At 39.0% G+C, this 25,455-nt stretch overlaps 1 protein-coding gene across 1 annotated transcript in view; it reads right to left on the bottom strand.

Annotated features, from left to right (window-relative positions):
* Window positions 1-831: 831 nt before the first annotated feature.
* The window catches only part of RPS6KC1 (ribosomal protein S6 kinase C1), a 174,788-nt gene continuing 150,164 nt past the window's right edge, over window positions 832-25,455 (bottom strand). The window contains exons 12-16 of the mRNA XM_019516441.1: window positions 22,224-23,816; window positions 21,863-21,952; window positions 5,887-5,969; window positions 5,034-5,129; window positions 832-1,731 (exon numbers count right to left, since the gene is read on the bottom strand). Of these exons, the coding sequence (XP_019371986.1) occupies window positions 1,621-1,731; window positions 5,034-5,129; window positions 5,887-5,969; window positions 21,863-21,952; window positions 22,224-23,816 (1,973 nt within the window). The 3' untranslated portion in view covers window positions 832-1,620. The remainder of the gene's footprint in view (window positions 1,732-5,033; window positions 5,130-5,886; window positions 5,970-21,862; window positions 21,953-22,223; window positions 23,817-25,455) is intronic.

The following is a 25,455-nucleotide window of genomic DNA, read 5'->3' as shown; positions in this document are numbered from 1 at the left end:
GGAGTTTTGATCACAAAAAAGGGAAAAAAAAAAAAAAAAGAGGGAGTGGAATAATTTAAAAGGGGGAAAAAAAGGTTTCCAGATTTCCTTTGTTTAAGTGAAGCATTTTCCTTTTCCACTTTATTTTAATACAGAGACCTAGTACCTAACAGATGGAGACAGGACAGATGCACTACTGGGAGTGCCCATAAAACAGGTTGCTAAAATACAAATGGGGTAATTCTTTTTTTTTTTTTTTTAAATAAAGTAACCATTGTTGAAACCTCCCTTTACCAAAAGAATTTGCCCTTTGGTCTCCGGATAAAGCTGGGGGGAAAGAAAAGAGGACAGTAAAAAAAAATCAAATACATTATCTGTACAAGAAAATCCCATTGTACTGTATTCATGCACATCAGGAGCACAGACTGGTATAGTGGAATACCAGAAATAGGTGTATATTTCAAGAATTTTTAAAAATTGATGATAATGTCTCTGCATTTCTTAGGACTCTTCTCCCACTTCCCTTCCTCAAGTCTACTACGATACAGGTCAGATAATTTTCTCTCCTTCAGTTGCCAATCTTCAGGAGATGCTTAAACTTCCCAAATGAGTGACAAGTGGGACTTCCAGCATTAAGTACCTTAACACACAGAGCAAGTGAGTGATACAAGCCATTCTTGTGTAGCCATTCTTGCAATTATCAAGAAACAAACAGAAAAATTCAGATTCATTAGAAAAAGGGAATAAACAGAGGGTGGTCTCCAGGAGGGAGTGGATATCAGTAAAACACACAGAGAAAATAAAAGGTTTGTTATGTGAAACACTCGTAACTGCAATTAAGAGAGAAGAGCCTCATTTCCATATCCATACATTTATTTAGCATCTTGTTTTCTTGGTCCTTATTACATTACTAAAGTAATATTTATCTGGCTAAGCAAGAGAGTTCCCTTTTTGTAGTGACAAACACATAACTTATTCAACGTTATGGAGCCAGAGTTCACTGCCAACCAACAAAGCACAACGCTGACAGGGTTGTTTGTTTTTTATAAGCTCTTTTCACCATTTGAAATGATATGCAACCACTTTCAAGATACATTCCACGGTATTATGTAACAGCTTTCCTAATTTGTAATGGATACATAGTTTTAGTTTTACATGTCAAGTTTTGCATGAAGCATTTTAGTATTTCATTCAGCATATGCCACTTATAAATAATTTGATCTTTTTTCCCCAGAGCTGCCTCTAGCATAGGGAAATAACCTATTGACACTATAAAAGACCCTACCTTCCGCTGGTATACATACCCTTCCATTGGCAGACAAAACACATAGACTGTGTGCCTGGCCCTATTTAATTCACAAATTGGCAGTTATAAACGTGCTACCCAGACTTTTCAATATAGACTGCACCTTTGATGAAAGGGTTTCACATAGCAGCCACTTGCAATAAAGCATAAGCTAGCACCCTGTCCAGTTAGTGATTTGTGTTAGAAATGCTTGCTTTTGGCATGATTACTCCAGTATCTTTTATTCATGTGGTCCAAGCGAGTTGGTGGTCCTTAGACTAGCAAGTCAGGGTGCCTCTGTGCCAGAGATACTTGTCCATGAGAAGACCTGAGCATGTTCAGAGGACCAGTTCCTTTCATCCCACCAGATCTGCCCAATTTACAGGTGCAAAAAAAGGGTGAGATTTGATGTCTTCAGCACCAGCTGCTCCAGCCCCAAGACGCTCCACAGGGTTAAACTGCAAAAGCTTAAAAGATCCACAAAATTTAAATCAGTGAATGAGGACTATTGCTTAAAAAGATCTAAGAATTAGGTACATCACTGCCCAATCACATAGGCAACTTTTCAAGAGCTCAAAGCACAGTACATAAATATCTATAAGATCCAGCAGACAGAATACATTCTTGGGAATACATTCTTGGGAATTATTTCTTTTTTTCTTAGGCATACATTTACACTCTGCTAAGACTACATATTCTACCGTACAATCCTCTGGAAAACTGCATGCTTGGACTTCTATTCTCCAGAGGCTGTAACCTTATTTTAAAAGACAGACTCAACACCATAGCTGGCATTGTAGAACTGGGTGTGTTGACTTCAGTCTACAGTCACCCTTTCATTCCCATCACAGTTAGGTAATACCACAGATGATGGACTTTAACTGTTCTCTGCTTGAAGTTTCATGAGAAGGTCACTGCAGTACTAGAATACTGTACTGTGGTACAAACAGCTTTTATTTTCTGAAGTGCTTCTATAGAGCTTTTCTACAGAATCTTTAAAGTCTTATAGCAAATGTAAAAGCAAGATCTTGGTGAAAACTGGTGCAATAGCTTAATGGAAATTTGCTAAAATTAAGCAGCTTGTTTGCTTTTTACTGTCAATCTAAAAACCATACAGCATACTCACAAAGGCTCAGTTCACATGGAAGGAAAGTCTAGTATCTTTAGTTGCTGAGTTTAATGCTGATTGGTCTCTTTAAAGGGATTGTAAAGGAAATCATGCAAACAGTCTAATAAAGAGCCAGCCAAATTTTTCTAGTCTTAGATGTTTGTTTTTTGTGGAGTTTTTTTAATTTTTGGGGGGGGAACAGGGGCGTTTAAATAATATTTATTTTTCCTTTTGGTCAGAATGTTTCAGATCATAAAATCAATCACACAGCTTCTTCTCCTAGATGTCATGATGAGGTAGTATGCCCTCTCATTTCAATGCATGCCAATGTGTAGACCTGAGAGTAAGAAAGAATATATACCCATATGTATTTTAATCAGCACTGTTGGCTCTACCATTTAAACTAATAATGTCACTGGTACAAGTAACTGTGTTACTTGGATGTTTTACACTGGCCAGCAAATGCACTTGCAATCACTGGCATTCTGACGTCTGCCGAAATAGAATAAGCAATAGCAGTTGAGAAAGTGTACATGAAGAATTTTTAATTTTAAAGTTTTGTATTCCAGGACAAAAACTTTTAACCTTGGAAAGTGGCATCAGCAACAACTCTAGGTACCTATGTTATCTATTTCAACATGCTCCGTACTTTATTAGATGGCAAAATCTTGAAGCAACACACAACTTTGGTTGTGTACAAAATACCAACCAAAATAAAGAAATGTAGTTAATTCTTTTGACAAAAGATATAAAATACAATTAAAAGAGATCTTTGTTTTCCCTTTAGTGAAAAGCACTTAAGTTAGCTAGACGAAGAAGTTAGTTACAGTGGAAGCTATGTGCCACAAGACAAAGTTTAGCATTGTCTTCCATGTAGCTGAACACTGATCCCTGCAAGTTATTTTGTAATATTATGACCTGCATAACCTATGCGGGGGTGGAAGAGGAAAGTCACAATGACAAATTGCTAACCATGCCAGGAGACCCTTTCTTCCTTTTCCTGACAAAGCTTCCTCAGCAATGAATGTAGTTTCCTTGGACAGTGACACAACAGAAATTTGATTTACTAACCTATGGAGCTGAACCTCTATCCGCCAAGTTACCAGACAGCACTTGAGGGCTTAACCTGATCTGACACACTTCCTAATAGACATAGTGGTGGCTGCTTTCTGTACACATAGGACATTATTATCTATATGAAATAAAATTGGGCAGCTGCCTCAAAGCAAAGGAGTACACTATCAGTCTGCAACCTCAGACTGTGAGTGGTAAGAAGCCTGTTGGTTGGAATAGTTAAAAAGTAGACCAAATGATACTTTAGTTTACAACTGAGACTAATCTAAGAAGTGGACTAGACAATTTATAGGTTTACAGCTACAGGAGTGTACAGGAGCCATTTCCTTCATTGCATATTGTTCAGCTGTTACACACTTGGGTGATGTTACACACATTGGTGCTACACTAGCACTCAATTTGGTGGCATACTGCAACATTAAGTATGCTGGATTTATCTAACATCTAAATCTGACTTTGAGTTCTTCACATAGTCTATTTTAAACGTTAGGTTCAAGGAACTATACTCCACTTCCTTGACAAACAACCTCTTCTAGAATAAATGTAGAGTAGCCAGTTTTTCATTGATTTCTTTGGCTTATCAAGCTCTCCCACTCTCCTTTCTCAGGTCTCTTTAAGAACTTGCCTCTCTCAGAACTCAGTTCAAATCCAAGCCTGAGAGATGTCAGTGTTTGTGACATCCCTATCCAAATGTTCTTCATTCAAAGTCCAAATCACAAGAACGTCTTCCACAAATGGAATCAAATCAGTTCTAGGGTAAGTGTCCTAAGTTAAGGTGGAAATGAATGAAAGTAGTAGAGGAAAGGAAGGAAAATAGGATTAACTGCAATTCTACACAATGCATGAATAAATAGATATTTCTGCATCTCATGCTATCGGTCATGAATACCTAAATGTGGAGAGAAACTAAACACAGCAACTACTGTCCACCTTTCCTCTCTCTGTTGAAAATGTTAAACACAACACATCCATCTGGAAATTTATAAGTTTTCAATGCCAGCAAGCCCACTGCTTCCATCCTTCAATACAGGATATGCTAGGAAAAGATATCTACCTGTTGCAAAAAACAGATTATTCACTATTTAAAACAGGAGTTATATTCTTAACAAAGAATGCCATGAATATCTCTCCTTTCTTGAAGACTTGACACATTCTCAGTTATACCAATGTCACAAGGAATGGTTAACATATAGCAGCAAGCTACGGTTTAAATGGAGTCAAATGGCTTCACTATTTTTTGGACTGAATTAAATCCATCCAAACAATCTATTTTAACATTTATGGAAAAAATCCTACAAGAGTTGCACAACACCTCTGAGATTTTCAAAAAAACCTCAACTTTAGCTTACCTGTTCTCACCTTGAAGTCAATTCTTAATCTTTTATAAGGTGTTGGCATTTAAAAAAAACACAGATTATTCCATAACAATACATTCATGCAAAATTCATTAGTGCTGGTAGGACAGGTACCAACATCACAACAACCAGCTGACTGTAGTTATACTTATTTTACCACTTCATTAGTTAGAAAAATGTTTGCACATATAGGCTTGCTTACACATATAGAATAAATTCTTAGTTAAATTACCTGCTGAATGAGTGATCTGGCCTCCTCTGATATGTGATCTGGTACATTCAGAGAAGTGTGAGTGTTTATTCCTGCTGGATGGCATTCAACCAGTGTCTGAAACAATCAATCAGGAACACTTTTTAACCTACCTCATGTTATGTTATGCGTGGTTACATGATAATATATGTGCCCATTAAAGAACTATAATTTTAAATACAGTGTTAGCTTTTATCTGGGTTGTGGATTCTGGGACTAGAAGATTCCTTGTGAACAACTCAAAGTCCACAAAGAAAGAGACACATCTCCCATTTCCTCAATATAAAGCAAAAGTCAGAGGAGTGTATAAAAGGTACTTGAACTCTTCCTGGAAGAATGGTTTTATATGAGTTCTACTGTAATCTGCTTGTAGCCACATCCTTCACCTACTTCTGCTACATTACAATGGCCTTCTCCATTGTTACGATCCTTTTGAACCATATAAACTACATTTTGTTCAAATCTAAACTACTAGAGCTATACAATAAATCAACTGATTGGATGTGGCCAAATACTAATTATTTTAGAATATCAATTAACATTCCTGATAAGCAGTAACGTATTTTTCTTTTGACCTGTTTATTTGCCAAATATCATCATATAAGCATATTAGCCACATACATTAACTTTTAAAATAATGGATTGTGCTATATGCCTGCATTAGTTCAGACACTATATTAGACGGCCTCATATGAGAAGACAAAGTAGGAGGAGAGGAGATTAAATCCACTTTGCTCATTGGGTGGTAAATACTTACAGTAATTGACTGATGAAATATAAATACCTCAACTATGGACCCAGCTCTTATCTGGTTATACACTGCACCATCTCTTACCTTCCCTGTGAGGAGTTCAAACAGAATGGCACCCAGACTCCACCAGTCACAGGCTTCTGTCTCTTCCAGGATAGCTCCAACCTCTGAATACAAGACATTTAGATGGTATGAAAAAGATCAATTACACATTCAAAATGAACATATATATTTACATACCTAATAGTAAACATTGACTGAACATATACTAAATAATACATAGCTTTCATAATGCCTGCAAATTACTTAGCTCTGTCATGTCCTATTAAAGATTCCATTTTAAGGGCACCTACACAGTATCCTTAATACATGAGTTGCACAATATGGATAGTTTCAAGCCTAGCAAGCATTCAAGTTAGGGTTCTTCTTCACTGGATTTCAATTTTGCCTCGTAAAATGAAGTTTGAGAGAGATAGATTGATCATTCTTCTGAATGAACTCTGTTCATCTACAAAATAGGGACCTGGCAAAAACAGTCAACTAATGTCCTAGACAGTGAAAACGTAACTCAGTTAGCTAGCTCTTGGCCAAAGGGCAAGGGGGAGATGAACATAGTTTGTCCATGGGGAACTGGACTGAGATCACAGAATGCATTTCATATAGGCTACTCAAAGTCATCAGATGGTGGTGACTGAAAGTTACTGATTTGATTAAATTCAAATCAAAGAACTTGTTATAGGAAGTTCCCATCCCTACTCTCCAGCAGCCACCCAGGAACTTTTTTCATTATTCTTTACCCTCAGAAAAGTGCAGACAGCAAGGGAACAGCAAGACTGGTGTACACACCCATTATATGCATTCACATGCCCACAGTTGTGGCAAACAGAGAGCATCTGGCTTTGACAGGCAGTCTCATTTAAAAAACTCAAGTCTGCCCTAAAATATGGAGTATAAGAAATGGCAGGGAAGAGAAAAATCTTAATTCTAACAGTCAAATATTCAATAGCTATACTAAAATTGCTTTTGTATCAAAATCCACACCAGATTCCAAGCAGAGCACATTGATTAGTATTTAGTTATGTAGCAGTTGCTATGAAACACATTATGCCAGTTTAGAAAATGCTTGTATATCTTTTTATGGTGACAAACATGTGGATGACAGCAAAGGAACTACAAATGCATCAAATCATTGTAACAGGGAATAGGAAAACAGTGACTACAGTTCCCCAGCTGACCAACATACTGACAGCCCAGTCATTCATGGAACCATGAGCACTGCCACTTCTATTAGCTACAATGAAAGTTGATGTTCAACACCTTGATGACTGCACTTTAAGGCAATGGTTACAAGACAGTAGAAAAAGAAAAAGATTCGCCACACATAGGGTTTGGACATACATAACAATTTAAATGTTTCCCTCGCTTTATGCAGGTTCTGTATGTGGGAATTCACTCTTATCCGATGACCCTTTTTATACCAAAAATTTGTTATTTGCAAGGTAAATTCACTCATTTACTTGGTGTGGTGGAAGCCCACAGTCAGCTGCTTTGTGCAGTGCATTGCGGAAATGACTCCATAGGAGGAGGAAGAAAAAATTATTTGAGCTGGGTGGAGGTGCCCCAGCCAGGCTGCAGCACCAGCCTCTGCAGCCCGGCCTGCTCTGGCCCCATCAGTGCAGCACCCCAAGAGCTGTGAGCCATGAAGCTGCCTGGCAGCAGCACCCATGGCTGCCGCTTGAGGTAACTGGTGCCTGTGCTTCTGGAGCTCCAGCTGTCCTGGGAGCATAGCAACGCCATGTCTGTACAGTTGAAGGGGTCAGTACAGTCGAGGTCTTGGAACATATCCTTACTTGTTACATTGTAAAGTGGGTTCCCTTTATGCGAATTGGAGTTATGCACCATTTTCCAGGAATGCATGTACAGCATAAAGCGAGGGAAACCTGTATACTAGTATTCAACTATACCGCTATAAGCTGTTCCAATGTAATTATGTACTGTCTCCCCCCCATACAGCTTTAAGTGCAGCTAAACCTCTGTAACTTTAAACCTAAATCAAACAGTGTTAAAGTTGTTTTTTAGCTTATTTATACTCGTATAGAATGGACAGACCTAACAGTAAAACCAAAGTGCTTGAGACATGCCTCTTCCCTTCTTAAAACAGTTTAAAGTTACATCTGTCCATATCCATAAGATGGGGGGGGGGGGTTCCTTTTTAAAAACTAAGACTGTATCTAGGCTTCTTTGAGTATATACCTCCTGTTAAAAAGAAAGAAAGAAAGAAAAACATCACACCCCAGCTAACACAGCCCCACCAATATAAAGTCTGTATGTCTACAGGTCTGAGCTATACAGTGCCAGATACAGAACTGCATCAGAATCATAAGCACTTCTTTTCTAAAAAGCCATTTTTTTTTCACTGAGGGAGACCTTCTAGTTGCATGCCTTTAAAAAAAGGCCATTCTACTTGCAGGTTGTAGAGTCCCAAAACATCTCACCACAAACTCCTTTGCATGGGAATGCCCTTTACTGGTTCCTTTAGAAAACGAGCTTTCTGCTAGAAATTTCCACTAGAAATGATTCTGGGAGACAGAGCAGTACAGGCACTGCAGCCTTCATCTGCCCCCTCTCCCTTGCTCTTTGCACTGAACCCTGTCTGGGGAAAAGCATGGGGAACAGGAGCAGTGGGGAAAAGCTCTGTGCCCATGCCTCAGACCAAGCACTCTGGTCTAGGAAGTGGGTGAGGAGCACCAGGGCTATCCTCTAGTCGGCTCCCAGTGCCCGGGAGCTAAGTGGAGCAGCAGCCTGGCAAACTTCCCTCCCCCACTCTTCTCCCTTCAGAGAGGGGACTCCAGTCCAGGGAGTGGGCAGGGAGCTGTGGGGGAAGGGGTGCGGATCTGCTCAGCTCCTGGCACCCCCACAGCTGGATGGCAGGGGCAGCAGAGACAACCTCCCCAAACCTGATTCCCAGTTTCCAGATTTTGCAAGCTCACCTCTGCTGCCCAGCTGAATGGTGGAGGTGGCATTTAAAGCCCAGGGTACCAGGAACCAGGCAGGGAATAGTTTACCCAGTTCCACTTCTGGGCCTCAGGGCTTTGCAACCCCTACCCCCATTGCCCAGGAAGGTGGTTTGGGTGGCAAGAAGAAGCCAGAAGGAGCTGGCAAGCCCCCCAGCCTCTTCCCCAAACTAAGTGTAAGGAAGAGGCAGGGGAGCAGTGGCTGGTGCTCCCCTCCCCTCCCATCCATGTCACACACCAGGGTCCTTGGTGTGAGAAGTGGGCAAGGGGCTTGCAGTGCTGCTCCCTGCCCTTGGCTCCCAGGAGCCAAACAAACTAAGCAGCACCACAAAACCCCTGCCTTCTCCTCACACCAGAGACCTCAACATGTGGGAAGCACCTGGCAGCTGCCCCTCCCCTCCCTTCCCCTCCCCATCCATGGGAAGGGCAGGAGCAACTGCCCCCTGGTGCATTCTCTAGACCAAGGTGACCCCAGTCTCCAGAAAGTAAGGAAACCTTTCCCCGCAGCTCAACCTCTCCTGGTCCTTAGGAGGAGTTAAGCTACAGGGAGGTGTGGAAACATTCATTTTCCTAGGAGAAACTCACCAGAAGGCATTTCTACTGGGTTGGAGTCAGGCTACTTTTCTCCTAGAACCACCATTTTTGGTCCAGGACAAACAGCATGAATGCTTGCACGCTTGTTGTTTCTATTAGGAGAACAGGGAGTCTCTCAGTAGAAACATAACGCTTGTATGTGGCCCTAAAGCGAACCGTACACTTTGATTTAGTTCATTAAAACTAAGGCAGCGTGAATGGAAAGTAGGATTTAACAAAACACTTTGGACTCCTCTACACAGGCAGTTATTTTAGAACAGTTTTATCTGATTAACTCCCAGTGTGGATGTTCTTACTCCAGATTAAACATAATGGAAAGCTGAACAATTTACTATTAGATGAAGAGAGCGAGATTTTTCCACACATCAACCACCCTGTGATAACTGCTGGTGTGCACATTGTAATCCTTTATTATGTGGAAGCTAAACCACAGCTGTTTAACTCTTAGTAAAAGAGGGATAAATTACCAAGATTTAGCTTTTACTTACCAAAGAGCGGGCGCATCTACAAAAGATGTTTACTGCAGAGCTGCCTAATTAGCTCCGCACTAAATTTACAGCATCTACATGTGCAGCCCTATTACCCCACAGGAAACGAATTAACTTCACCAGAGATTAGTACTTGTAAACACAAGTATTATCCTATGGTGGCGTTCTTCAGTGTGCAGCAGCACATGTGTAGACACTGACAGGGCTGGCTGGGGCATGAGCTGTCTGCTGGCCAGCCCCACACTGGAGCAACCTCACGCCCCTGCCAGCCCCTCTGCAGCACACTGAGCCACGTCAGAGCAGCCCCAGGCTGGCAGGCTGACCCTTCAGGCCTCCTGCCAGCCAGGGCTGCGCCAATCCAGTTCAACACGCTTCGGTCCCAGGAGCAGGTATAAACACAGCAGCTGGGAGCAATAAACTCCAGCACAATATGCACCATAGTTTATTGCATCACATTATTTTCACGTGCAGACACACCCAGTAAGTACATACCCACAGGCAGTTACAACAGAACAACTAACGCAGAGTAAATCTGTGACCTATATTACCCTCTGAGGAACTGTTTTTCAGCCCATCCCCTAAGAGTGCCTTGTTCTGAACTAGTTGACTATTAAAACTATTATTAGAATTTAAACTTAGAATTATAAATACACTCTATTCTGAAATAAGACCATCCACACAGGAAGTTAATCAGAATTAACCATTCTGCTTTAAATTTACCCCTTTCCTTAATACAAATCTACTTATGTGGATAACTAACCCCTTATAACATGATAGTGCCATACAATACAGATAATCTAGTCCCTAAAGGCATGGAGGGGTGGGGGGAGGAATCCAAAAATAATGATTAGTACACAATGATCTTCTCAATTCATTGACACATTCTGTTTAATAAAAACAAATTCCCTGAGCTCAGAAATCTGACAGGACTGGTCCAGGGTAAAGAAGGAGATGATAGAAAAGCTTATTCTAGACAATGACACTATTCCATTATTTTGCTTTAGTGGGAGTCAGTGCTGACCAGTTCATTGAAGAATCAACCCCCCAACACCTTCAACCAGAGAATCACAACACTATTTGTTACAGGAGGCTGGTAAATATTACCTCAATTTACAGATTGGCAAAATGAGGCGCACAGATATTAACAGACGGAGGAAACTAAAGCCCAGCTCACCTGGCTTTAAGATCAAATCTAACCATACAAATACTGGTAACTTACAACATAAGAAGAGTTGCATCAACACAGGTCACTTTCCCTATATTGACACAACTCCCAAACACCAAAATGAGATAAAAGTCACACAAGGGATTCAACTTATCTTTTAAAGGAGGCATGGCAGTACTATAAGCAACAGGAACAGACTCCAAATGATCGGTACCAAACCGAGACAAAATTTTTAAGGAAAAAGTCATGTAGGTGAAGCATCCATATGCCCTCCATGTCAAATTAAAGGTAGCTTCACTCTTCTCCCAAACTACCCAGTGCTTCCTCTTCAGCTCCTGTGCCCTCATCAGGCCCACTCTTTTCATTTACAGAATTAGAATAAGAGGTTTTCTTTCTTTTAAAAAGTCACTGAAAATATGTAAACATGTGCTGTTTATATTCCCTTACTTTGAACAGGTCACATTACTTTTGAGGTTATATATTGACAGTAATAAATGCAGAATGCTACATCAATGTCACTGCATTTTATCTCAAATTCACATCACAGGAAAATTTAGAAACTATAGATTATTAAGTGTTTTCAAGTGATACAAAAGTAGCTAGCTAATGTAATACGCCACACAGTACATATGCTTTTTTTTAAAGCTTTAATAATGCAACAAATCTAAACCACAATATCTGCCTTCATGAAGAAAACATTTTCATCTCTATCCATCAGCAAAGTAAATTAGACAATAAATGGTAGTGACCTATAAGCCTAAGTGAATAACATGGGGATAGTTGTGCCAGTCCTTTATAAACCTTGAAATCAAGGACCCTATTCACATTCTTATACATATAAGTGACAATGCTGTGATTTCTAGAAATAACTGTACAAAATTATGGGAAAAATTATACAAAGGAACTTGTAAGCACAAGATCCTTTCAACTGGAAAAAGATGCTAAGGTAAACAAATCAGGAGTTTTTTCAACTTTTACACAAGCTAAGGAGAAGAGCTATTTTCTCTCCATCCTCCAATCCATATCCATGAGACAAGCTGTATTAACTAATGCAAAGCAACAGAAGTGCTACACCCCTGTACAGTATCGGTAACCCTTACTGGTAATTGAAAATAGCTAGTTTTGTGAAATGCTCATCAAGTTTACTTATGTCTCTAATTGATACAGATAAACAGCCTCTGTAGAGAAATCCAAAACTATTTTTCTAGTATACCTGCTGGCCTCGACTGAAACACTACTTTTATGTTTTCCATATTTATCTGAATATTTATGTCATAAATAGCAATATTTTGTTTTCTTCTATGCCACAAATAATGTTGTGTATTTTAAAAATAAATTTTAAAAGCCAGTTCTAGAGTAGAAAGTAGAGCTTAATCTAAGCTATTTTAGAAGTAAAATTTTTACCCTTTATTAGTATTATATCCAAGATGCATTCTTTTGTCTTCTTTTAAAAGTATATAATTATGGTACAATATCTCAAACAGAAATATCAACCTTTATGCAAAAAGGTGTACGTGTGTGCACACGCATATGTGTAAACCCTTTACTTACTGCAGACAAGAAGCTTTTCTCCCTCATCTAACTTTTGTTTGATAAAGACCTGTTATAAACAACACACAGCAACACTATCCAATTTTTAGATCGAAAGATACTAGGTTCAAGGCCAGATGAGTAGATGTGAAGCTCACTGTGCAACTTAGCCTTTTCTTTCAGTTCATCTGGAACAAAAATCAAGCAAGTTTTCCAGGCGAAACTGTAACTCCCACAGGAAAGCTCTGAATTAGGAAAAAGACTTCAAGGAAGTACATAAGAAAATATTTTTAATGCTAGTGGAGGTCAAATACCACTTAGTATCTAAGACAGTAAAATCACTGGATCTAGAATTTTGCATTGGTATGTTTTTCATGAGATTAAAAAAAAAGAAACTATTTGCCTCTTGATTGATTGGTTATAATTTCAACTACTGATGAGTCCCTTTCACTTGTTCTGCATTTTTAGTGGCAATAACTTAACATCAAGCATAGTTTTCCCATCAATCACAACCCAAAAACAGCAGTCTGAATTATAGTCAGGTGCCACAGCATTATCCAACTAAGACAATTAAGGAGAACTGATAGGGGGGAAGAGCTACTACAAAATCCTGAAAATAAAATACAGGGTTTTCCACTTTCTTTTGCTACTCAGGATACAGAGTACTACATGAACAGCCATTAGACTTGCTTCAGAAATTCTATTTTCCTTAAGTCACTTAAGTTTTAAAGCTTAGCATTTTAACTTATTTTAATGTTTATAAATGTAAAGAAGCATTTGCAAAGAGTCATATAAAATAAATCCAAGCCAATTTACTCTATACATATTTAGTCAGCCAAGATCTCCTAAGATACAGTAACTAAATAGTACATCACAAGTGATTCGGCCATAATAAAGTGCACTGGCAATTTATAAAACACAGTACTGAACCAGAGTTAAGTATCAAAAATGCAGCATGGTCTTTACACAATAAAGTAGTGAAGCAAGTCAAATGAACATCTGCCAAGATCAAATGGAGTATGAAAATAGGAAGCATCATATTTAAGGCATTTTAAATACATGAGCATGTATGTTCCTTTTTTGAAAGAATTTCCTCATGTCACTTAAGGAAAAAGGTTAGTAGAGGAGATTTTTTTTCTTACTTTTAACAACTCAGCGTAAAATTAAAACTTCCTCAAACAATCTGGTGACATAACAGACAAAAAGCCTTACTTCTCTGTTATCAAAAGAAGGCAAACACTTTTTAACCTTTCAGCTCTGTCTGCTCACATTAAAAGCAAATCCTTCTGACTAACTTCAAGTTCTATGCCCAATTTGAAGAAGACTGTCTAGCATCTGAAAGCTTGTCTAACTATCCCAACTCCACAGTTGGTCCACTAAAAGATATCATCATAAGAAATCCTTGCCTCTCACATACTTTCCGGACCATCATGGCTATAACATCACTCTTACATAAACTAGTGCACAAGCACTTTGGGAATTATGCCTTCTCCTGGCATGTTAACTGGATTCTGTTCTGAGCAAACTATAAAGCAGGTGACTGTGAAGTCAACACTGTTTAAAACATGTCATTGCTTACAACACTTATCGTATCCAGAAAAAATACAGTATAAGAACTTATGAAAGGAGGTACTTTAAAACAAGCCTGGGATGGATCCAGGATTTGGCAAAGGGGAGTACAGGAGCAGCACCCTGGCCCCCATTGCAGAGGTAGCTGCACCCCTGATCCCAGCCTGCCCCCCACCCCCTCCCCACACTGATAGGACATACCCCACCCACTCTGTGTGTGTGTGTGGCCGAGGGGAGGGGGGCGGGTGGCACATCCTACCATGTGCCCCACTGTAGCAGCCTACAGTGACTTTTTTTTAAGTCCCCAAAGTACACAAGAATCCCTGCCTTCCTCTCCATGCTTAGAGGCACATACTGTTCCCTTCCCTTCTCTCCCTCCCTGCCTGCTGCTACTGCTTTCCCCACCGACCTAGGGGTGGGAAAAGCTGCAAAGCCCCTCCTGCTATTTCAGCTGGGCCGCACCGGGGTTGGGAAGAGTGACAGCAGTAGCAGCCCAGATGAGAGCTGGATTCCCTCATCCTGCCAGGTCCCCCTGGAAGCAGGCACGGGAAGGGCAGAACCCCCCTGCCCACCACTCTCCTGCTGTCACTGTTCCCACCTCAGCCCAGCCCCTGCACACCCCAGTGGAGCAGGTAGGAACAGCTATGAAGTTTCCAGTACTCCCCAAGACCACAGGGAAAGCAGAAGAGGGGAAGCAGGAGGATTTTAAGTGCTTTGGGAACTTTAAAAAATCCCCAGAGACTTCCAGGCTAGATCCAATCTGAAGGGGGGGGGGGTGCAGCCATACCACTGCACTGCCCCTAAACAATCCTTACAGGCAAGTCACATACATTATTTGTGGAAAGTTTATAACTCCCTGTAAAATATTTTGTTCACAAGCATCTGCATGCATGACATTTCGCCATTTTGGATTGGAGAACAGATGTCTTTAAAGAACTCTAAAACATTTTATTCCCCCTCTTCACATCAATCATCTTTTGTCCACGTCTAGATTTTTCGCCTGTATTTGGCTCATCTAAATTATATTCAAGTTACTCTACAGACTTGTTTCCCATTTTCACTGTTCCTTAAATCAAACTACCCATCGCTTCTATCATTGCTACTCATACTGTCTTTATCCTGCCTTTCTATTCTCTTCTTTGCATTTAAAATCAAAGTGATATATTTGGGACATGCAGGAAAACAAGAATAGAACCAAAGAGATCTCAGTCTCTCACTATAACTGTTAGACCAATTCTTCCCTTGACTTTTAGGGGTCAGTGAAATTTTAATCTGCCACAGCTTTTCCAAATCTTAAACAATCTGCTTCAAGAAAAAAATCACTACAGTATAGAACATAATTCAATAAGCGTCTGTAATCTCAATCCAAAAATTATGTACACAAATACCAAGGACTTCTACCTTCAGGTATTAATTTAATAAATTGGTGCAGGCTTCATTTTTCTTCCCCAAGTAAAATTATGACATAAAACCTAATGTGGCTGGCATTTCTGGCAATATATTTTTTAATGTTGTATGCTTCAAAACATCAGCTGCACATTACTACCTGCCATGAAACTGTGTAACAACAGAAGTCAAGCTGGCTTTTGGAACCAAAGCAATGAGGTTATGGTGTGAAAAATTTGGGGCCCTTTTGATTTTTAACAAATAAAACCTTTGATTCTTGAAGGCTTCCTGTGGCATGCAGTGAAAATTGGCTTAGACCAAGCCATGTATATGATGTCTTTGCATGCACACTTATACAGAGAATGTGGACAATGTCCTGATCACATCTAAGTAGGTTGTGGAATTATCAGAACACTAGCATGTGATTATCCTATTTCCTGCAGCTACCTTCTAGATCATGCAGCAGAAAATATAGGAATTATGTGGACAGATGCCCTTGTTGACTTGAAATCTCAACCAGTGTGCATTTCTGCACATTCAGTTTGCTGAAAGTTCACTACCGAGGAGAAAAACACACATACACACACACAAAAGAGCTGGTGGGAAAAATGGAAGTTCAGAATTCCTCTGTTAGCTCATTATCACTGTATTATCCAAGTTCCAGGTTTCACAGATGTGAAACCATTTCCATGTTAGGTGGTAGAATAATAGCAGAGATCATTCCCTCCAATCATAATTTTATTTTAAATTAAACTGTTTTTCTGTTGATAAAAATGATCTTTGATTTTATTTATTTATAAAAGGCCATTGCATTTCACATCAAAAGGGTAATACAGCCTTCTGATAATATCATAGTCATGAAGTAGGACTTCTCTTTAATTGGTAGGAGTATTTAGATGCGTTACATATACAGTGTGCGGGGGAAAAGATACTGGTTCACAGATTTTATCAACACATTATGTTAAAACAGTAAATCTTCTCTAGAGCATTGTGCTTCATAATGTAGGTATAAAAATAACAAGTGGATTTGTTTTTGCTTTATCAACAAGACCTAATCCTGATAAATTATGCCCTAAAATGCTCTTGATTAGGCTACAGCTGCAGCTATTTATATTTTGGCTTTTTCATAGGTATAAACAAACTTAACTATGACTAGGCTGCTAAAAGACTTCCCAGTTTTAATTTTACAAAAGTTGAGGCCTACTGTGTAATACAATTATTGCCTTATTTAAATAGGAATTACTTTAAAACTAAGATCATAAAGTTGGCAAGAACTATACTTAAATAACAGAAGGTGATCATTTGCATTTCAAAATTTATCTAGTTTGCCTTCCCCTCAATTAGACCAAAACATGTTGATTCACAGGTTTGTGTGTGTGTTTGTTTCTTTTTTAAACTTATTTATAGAGCAGAATAATGGCCCCCCTGCTAACTTGGCATTTGCTCAAGTTTCTGTCCATGTAAATTGAATCTGTTACTGGAATTTTCCCCCCCTCAGAATACCAAGGCACATTAACCAAGAGATAAAAAGATACATTGCCGATATTATCAAGCACAGGGCAGGTGGATTATGTGTGGGTTTTTCCTTCTTGCTTTTGGACAAATATGTGATAAAGGTTCTCAGAGGGCACAAGAGCGAAGGGCTGTTTAAACAAAAGTGAATCATTCTCATCGTGTTCTGATGACAACTTTACTTTTTATTCAAACAGCACCTGCTTAGCACTCTTTAATATTATTTAGAAAACCAAAAAAATTTAAAAGCAGTATGGTAAACAAACAGAAAGCACTTCAAATAATATTAAGATAGCAACAATTCTCATTTATGTGGTTTCCAATATTTTCTTAAAATACGGTACTGTCCTTTGCCAAAAAAAAGAATATTACTCTTAATGGTGTTGAATTTTGGGTGAATGATTTATAAATCATCATTTCTCTTGTGGTTTAGAGAAACAAAATCTGACTTATCATGGGTAGCCAGCAAAGATATGGTTTGGCTATTTATCAAAGTATAACACACACACTACTTCTAAGTATCTGCAGATAACTGTTATCACATTATATGTTTCAATCTGAACTTTCTTTTTAATAGAGCAGATCTATCCAACGTGCAAAGGTGCCTTATGCTTTTACCAATGTTAGTACTACTTTTACTCTACAACTCAAAACTTGAAAGTTCCTTTCTTGCTACGCAAATAATTACAACAAAGCTCTCCCTCAATCTACAGCTCCTGTCAAAAGTTAGGCAAAGAGTGCCAGCCAGTTCAAGAGCAGAAATCCATTAATGGTACAATGCCACCTGCTGTCAATTCTGAGAAATGTAACCTCTGTTTAAGATTTTATCCCTGATGAAAGAGGCTTCTACTTTATTAAACATACAAGACTGTGTGGTGGTTCAATATAACTGTGTTTACGCAGTCATAAGGCTATGCTAGGCAGCTTTTTAAACCTTTATTTTTTCCCCATTTCTTTGATACTTGACCATCTGTAAGGAGCACTTGTTTTATAATATAAATGATATGAGAAGAATACATGCCTAGTCGTATTTCTCCTCTGCTCCATGGTTTAGTGAGAGCCTAGCGACTCCTTATCTTTCAGAATCTGAAGGCTATAATGACTATTTCTATTACAGTCTTAAAACACATCTACTCTAAGACGGCATAGTGATAGACAACTTATTAATGGACACCCTAACTCCACCCAAACCCCCTAAAAATTATGTTTAGAAAAGGACCCCATCTTGAAATATAGACAATCAAATACAGATCTATAAGAAGCTGTTTCAAGTAGTACACTTAAGCCAATTTTCCTTTAAATAATTATGCAATCAATTTATTCTTTTTAAAACTCTCTCTTTCATCCTCTGTCCCCACAGGTGTGAAAGTCCAACACAATAAATCCAAGAAATTAAAAATCAAAACTGTACAGTGAAAATAAATCCACTGAACAGATTTCATCTGCAGAGCTCCTTCATTTCTAGTTATTTTTGTTGTTACTTGTAAACAGTAGTAATAAAAACATAACTTTTATGCTAGCAAGATTTTAAATTTGTGACATCCTGCTACCAAAAGCTGCCTTTTGTTGCTCTGAAACCTACTCCAAAAATTGATGCAAATATAGTACTGCATCCAACTGTACTCTGTATTGCATTTGAGGGCAGGGATCATTTTAGATATGCTCTGTTCACACATCTTCTAAAGCATCTTCTACTGCCACTGTCAAAGACAACATACAGGACTAGACTGGCCATTGGTCTGATCCAGTGGGGCACTGTTTATGTTTTGATTCGTAATAGCTGGCTCTAAAAAGCCATGTTTGTATACAGTCACTCTCTTCATATTGCAAAAAAAAATAATTAAACATACCAATAATAGGACTGGCCAAAATGTAGGAAGCCTGTTTCATGCACAATTTCAAAACTTATAGTTTGTCCCAAGATGGGAGCAAAACGTAGAACTCCAAAACTATTCCAACCCAATTCTTGTGGCAGGGAAGGACTAGGGAGAAGGTTAAGTGTCCCAAGAGCAGAGGCGGGCAATTATTTTGGGTGGAGGGCTGCTGACAGAGTTTTGGCAAGCCATTGAGGGCCGCATGACAGGCAGCCAGGGACAGATAAATATTAATTTTCTAAATTTTTTAGGGGCCCCATGGGTCAGATAGAATGACCTGGCAGGCCCCCGTGGGATGCATTTTGCCCACCCCTGCCCTAGAGAGAGCAAAACAACAGAGTGCAGGGGAAATCAGATCTAAACCAGGACCATTCAAAATAAAGCGAATTAAAATATCAGGTATTATGCAGTTGTTCTAGGAACTTTTTTATGAAAAAGATTATCAAATTCAACACAATATTGTGGTTATTTCTTTTTTGTGCAAAAATAATGTTTGGCAGCTCCTGTAAATACTTTGGAAGAAGAGTCTCTCACAGCAAACTGAGTGAAACCCAACCTGTATTTAAAAAAATAAGCCACACAAAGAACAGGGTGAGGGAGATGCTATTATACTGATATGGGAACTTGAGTTCAGGAACACTCCTGCAGTCCTGAATAGAACACTAATCACTCAAGTACCGTTTACTTCCCTATATCGTGGGAGTGTTCCCCAACTTGTAGGAAACCCTCTAAAATTAATTGCCCGAAGTTGAGGAAGTGGTATAGAACAGAATTCAAAAACAGCAGCCCTAAAGAACCAGACTGGACTGAGTAGCACAGGTTATTACTAGCACAAGTATGAAACTGTTACGTGATATAAGCTGCCAGTCCACTCAAAGCAACATTGTATTAATTTACTGCGAACATTTATATAAATATGCTAAGTTAAATGCTGAAAGCAACATTTATACCAGGTTAAACTGCACAAATATGAAAAAATGAGAGTATGCTGATAAAAATCCTTTTGCTGTATTGCAGACAGGCTGACCTCAGTCACCTTGCATGTGCAAACCCTGACCTGGTAAGTGGAAGTGTGCAGATGCACGCTTACACCCATGAAAGCATTGCAATAAGCTCTAGGAGACTCCAGCAATCATGGTGGCTTGTCCACATCAACTGAGCTGCAGGACTGGCAACTTAATCTAAACAACTCCAGCAGACTTACATATGCAGTGAGGCCGATGTGTGAATGGCGCAGGAAAACTTAACCCTGAATTCTGTATTTAAAATCTATTTCAACTCTGCTCTGACCGTGGGCCAGTGGTGCAGGAGTTGCTTGTTTGGAACTTAATGGGGCAGAAAGGTCTCCTGTCTATATCATAATTTGCACGGCTAAAGTCAGGCTTTGAAGTCCAGACCTCACTACAGTGACGAGGTGAGAAAATGGCTTGTGTTTCCATCTTTGCTATCACTACTCTTTCGCTGCAGAAAGCTTCCCAACAAAGCTAAGCTAACAAGACAGGAATACATCTATCTGCATTATGAAAGATGTACTCCGGCAACAAAGACTTTTCTCCCCCTTTTCAAAAGCAGTAACAATTACTGGAAATCTGAAGTGAAGGGACTTACAGGTAATCATGTTCCTGGAGTTAATGCAGTGCAATATTTAGTTTGTTTTTAAACATAAAAGTATTTAACTGTGTTTCTCTGAGACATTTATAATCTTCCTCATGCAAACTGACCCAGCAGCAGCCTCTGTGCCAGTCAGGCTCAGCAGAGAGAACGTGCAATTTCACAACAGGGGTCAAAATTCAAGTCTTAGCAGCTGCTAATGGATCATATTCTGCCACCTTTATTTCTAACGAGTCACTCCTTACTATATTTCCTTTTAATGGGACTAACTCCTAGAATTACTACTCAATGCTAAGTTTAGTTCAAAAGAGACTTTTTTTTTTTTAAATTGGCTCATAAAATTATTCCTCAACCAACCTTTGTCAAACTCAGTCAGAGACTATACACATGGCTTGGTTATACAATACCTAGAGGCCACGTTTCAAAGTTCCATCGATCCAGGAATTCAGCCAGAAAAGAGTTATGGCAGTTTAAATTTTAAAGTGAGAAAGATTTCACTTTTCTCAGACAACTGAACTACCTGAATGGATTTTGCTCAAACATCTTGAAACAGTTCCCTTTGAACTTTTGCAGGTTGAAACAGAATCCACACATGAAAAATCCTAGCCCCAGAGTATTTCTTTTTTAACTAAATATGAAATTTTGAAAACAAGAGGTTATAAGTGGAAACTCTTTAGTCACCCCTTTCCAGGCAGTCACTATCATCTGACAACTATAACATCACAAAATTAAAATGAGGAGTTTTCAGTTTCAAGCATATTTGTCACCATAAAAATTCCTGAGATACCTACTTGGCAACCTTGCGTTTAATAGCAATAGTTCTAAGAAAAGAAATCTCTACATTACTTCGAAGTCCATTTAGTTCATCATATTCCACTATGTTTCTTACATTTTCAGATCTAAAAGAAGTCAATGCTTATTTTTCTATTATTGTTGCACAGTTATGAAGCCTGCCATTTAAAAGCTCGTTGTGACACTTGATCAATCTGAACTGCCGTCTTTTCTTTCATTGTTCTAGTCAATGCTTACTGAAACAGCAAATAGCTAAGTTAAACAAACTGTTTCTTAAAGTGTCTTAGAAACTACAATTTCCATACAATGACATTTGGTACAGGCTCTATAATATATCAGACTACAATACAGTTCAAGAATGATACTGTTACCTGCTCTTTCAAATTCTAAGACAGTCAGAAAAAGTCCTATCAGATACTGCATGAACTTCAGCTCCCAATGAGAAGTATGTTATATAGGCTCCATGAGAAAATGAAGGCTGCTAATCTATTTTCCAAGTGAAACATTTTAGGTGATTGCTCTAACCTGGGGCACAGTACATTCTCTCTATGGCATCGTTGTCACAGGAATCTTCAACCTCACTCCACCTGCTAAAATACGTTAGCTGAATGTGTCCTAAAAACAAAACGACAGGAGAAATCAAAACATTTTTCCCTTCCATTTTCTGCAGAAGTGAACTGTAATTACTCCTTTTGTAGCTAAAAACAGTATCATTAAGAATAATGGCATCATTAAGTACTAGAAGCTATTACTGGGGGTGAATTTGCTGCACTGATAATGAAGCTCTAGACAGGAAATGAAGATACTAATTACAAGATAAAACGCCTACTCAGTTAATTGGAAGCAACAGCGAATAAAAAGAAATGCATTTGCAAAAGTTCCTGACCTCTATCATTCAATAAGATGTTGTTTGGGTTCAAATCGCGGCACACAATTCCTTGTCTATGCAAAGCATCAAGGGCTACAACCATTTCAGCTGCCCATCTTTGAATGCAGTCCTCTGGGATGTGAAACGTGGAGGTTAGTGCCAGTCTGTTGTCAAGGTCCCGAAAAATTTGATGTATTTCCATCTCTCCTTCTGTTGCTCTTTCACTCTTGTCCTTTGACGCTGTTTCTTCACTTTCAACCTTTGGTAATAAAACAGGGTTTGCATCCTCTTTCCCAAAATCTTCAGTTTGATCAGAAAACAGTAACACTGCTTCACCTTCTACAGCATCTCCATCTATGCTATGCTCTTTAGCACCTGAGAGTGGGTTAGAAATAAACAGGAAACTTTCCTCTGTGTTCGCTGTGGTTAACGATGTGGAAGAATTTGCTCCAAGTCCTTGAAACTGAGCCACAGCTTCTGAGCATCCTAGATCAAAATCAGATCTAAATAGTGTCTTAATAACTTCCTGAGTGACAACACACTGCCCTTCTGACTCTTTGCTAGAAGAGTGGCCTAGTTCAGGCACCTCATAATTTAACTTTTGATCAAATGCTTTGCATTGTTCTGTTGTATTATTCAATTGTAAGACATCAGGGGTTTCTAACAGTTTGCTTTCTAAAATAGCTATATCAGTCTTTGTATACTTTGTTGGCCTAACTTCTGCTGCTGCTTCTATTTGCTCTGACATACCAGGCAGATTTATTAGCAGATCCGGCCTTCCTTCATCAACACTACTAACATCGTCCACAGCAGCATCCTTAAAAGAAATAACCGGCACAGAGTCATTTGAACCCCTGCTTATGGTGTCATGAGCTCTAAAGCCCACTCTGCTTTCTATGGCATCAAGACTTCTGTCACGATCTGGTGCAGAAAAAAATGGCTTTAAAGGTTCTGATTTTAAGCTAAATAATTTATCTCCAAAATCAAGCCCCAGTAGTTCACTGGTGCTATCTTTACTATCTATTCTGAAGAGTTCCATGGGGCTGTTCTTTGATCTATTTAATGAATCTGATATCCTAGTAGGACTAATGATTTCTGGGTCAGCATCTTCTGTGAAAATCTTTACTTCCTGAGACATGACCTGAGAGCTGAAACTATCATTGCCAACTACAGTATTTGCCTGTAAGCATCCTAAGTCTTTGGTATTATGACCTCTTCCCTCTATTTTCAGCACAGGTTCCTCATTTAAAGAGCTAGGATCAATTTTTTCTTGTCCATACTCATTGCACAATGTTAAATAGCTACTAGTGCATTCTTCTTCTGAACTTGACCCAGAATCCATCCATTTGGGAGAACTTTCTTGGCCATCTTCCTGATTACTACTATCATCTTGAGAACTTGGGGTAAGACTGCTCTTCAGTGGTATAACTTTTAGCATGTTCTCCCCATCACTTGCTCCAGAGCAAACACTGCTACTGATTTCCTTAGGGCTGGGAGATGGCTGTTGCAGGTGAATCTTAGTAGAACTGGATCTTTTGAGCTCAGGGATTTCAAAACTTTCTTCAGGGCTTCTGTTTAAGAACTTACTGATGTAAGACCACAGTTTGCCTCCTATGAAAAAGAAAGAACATCTCAGAATGTCAATCAGAACAGACTCTGCTTCATTATGAAATATAAAATACATAACTCAGGAAACTACTTCCTGATGCAAATCATAGCAGGTTGGATGTGCTAGTTCAACAGGGAATATATCAACTAGGCTTATGGCTTCAAATAAACCTATTAATGCATTTATGAGTGGCACCCTCTTAGATTAAAATAGAAAGAATGTTTAAAAACCTATTTGATGACATGCCCCAAGTTGCCTTCATGTCATGAGATAGCAACATCAGAGAAAGTAAAATAGATTCCTATCCCATCACCATTCTGCTTGTCCTGAGATGTTTCTGGAGAACAGCTCCAGGCTTCCTACCTGAAAGTAACACCAGGGGAAGGAAGAATCATTACCCAGTTCTTCAGCCTTTGCTTCTTCACAATTGTGTGCATGCAGGTGGTAAGTGCTCCATGTTCATGGGATAAATATATATATTCTTGTTTCTGGAAGGTATCTTATGTGTCCATTCTATTAGTCTTTCTACTCCCCCCCCTTTTTTTTTAGGTTTCTTCTTTCACCTCTTGCTGTATTATGTAGGATTTATCAGTGCTCCTTACATGTTCATTGTAAACAGAGACCAGCATATCTCTCTCAAAGGAAAGAACTGCCTCCCCATTTCTGGATCAGTTCACTCATTCTGGAGATTCATAACAATCTATAGCTCTAAATGAAGCCATTGCTTTGGCTTCATTTAAAACTGTGAAAATAATAAAACTGGATTGTTAGTCTTCAAAAACCTGAACATAAAAACCGCCATTAACAACATCAGACCATAGATCCATCTTGTCCGGTATCCTGTCACACAGTGGCAGAGAGTGGATGCTGAAAAAGAGTGAACTTGGTATGACCAGAGAGGTTCCCCTCCCCTCCCCTCCCACACACTGTTCCTCTCTCACTTGCAGCCTCCAGCATGTAAGATCTACAAAATTCCAATTTAGAGGCTGTGTCCCTAGCTCCCATGCTCAATAGCTACTAATGCCCCTTTCCTCCAAGAACTTGTCCAATCCCTTTTTGAATCTGCCATTAAACTGTCATCTTCCACATCTGGTGGCAATGAGTTCCACACATTAATTGCATGCTGTATAAAAAAGAAGTTCCTTTTGTTAGTTTTAAAACCTACTACCTTACTATTAGTTTCATCCTGTGACCCCCTAGTTCTTCTATTGTGAGAGATAATAAATACATCCCCTACTTACTTTCTCTTTACTATTTCATGTTTTGTAAACCCTTATGATGTCCCTTCCTTCAAATGTTGCTTTTCTGAACAGAATAGGCCTAGCCTTTTCGGTGTCTCCTCCATTCATATTTCTTGTGAAGAATTATAACTCATGAATACAAAGTAGGGAGTGGCACAAAAATTAAGCTGGAAAATATCTGATATCTTGGCTTGCTTGGGCCAAGGAACTGTAGGTTCAAGAAGTCTTCATTTAAAAGAAGAGAAATTCCTGAAAGCATAGGTGACTCAATGGGATCTTTGTTAGAAGGAAAATTTATACCACCCATCAGTTTACAGTGGTGGTAGTGACCTGTATCATTGGGTTCCAGAATATTAAAATTAATAGTTTTGTTTTTACTTTATATATATATATATATATA

This window comes from Gavialis gangeticus, unplaced genomic scaffold (genome assembly GCF_001723915.1).
Source record: "Gavialis gangeticus isolate Ggan-Ray unplaced genomic scaffold, GavGan_comp1, whole genome shotgun sequence".
NCBI lineage: Eukaryota > Metazoa > Chordata > Crocodylia > Gavialidae > Gavialis > Gavialis gangeticus.
The sequence above is the reverse complement of the archived record's forward strand: the minus strand, read 5'-3'. Positions and strand labels throughout refer to the sequence as shown.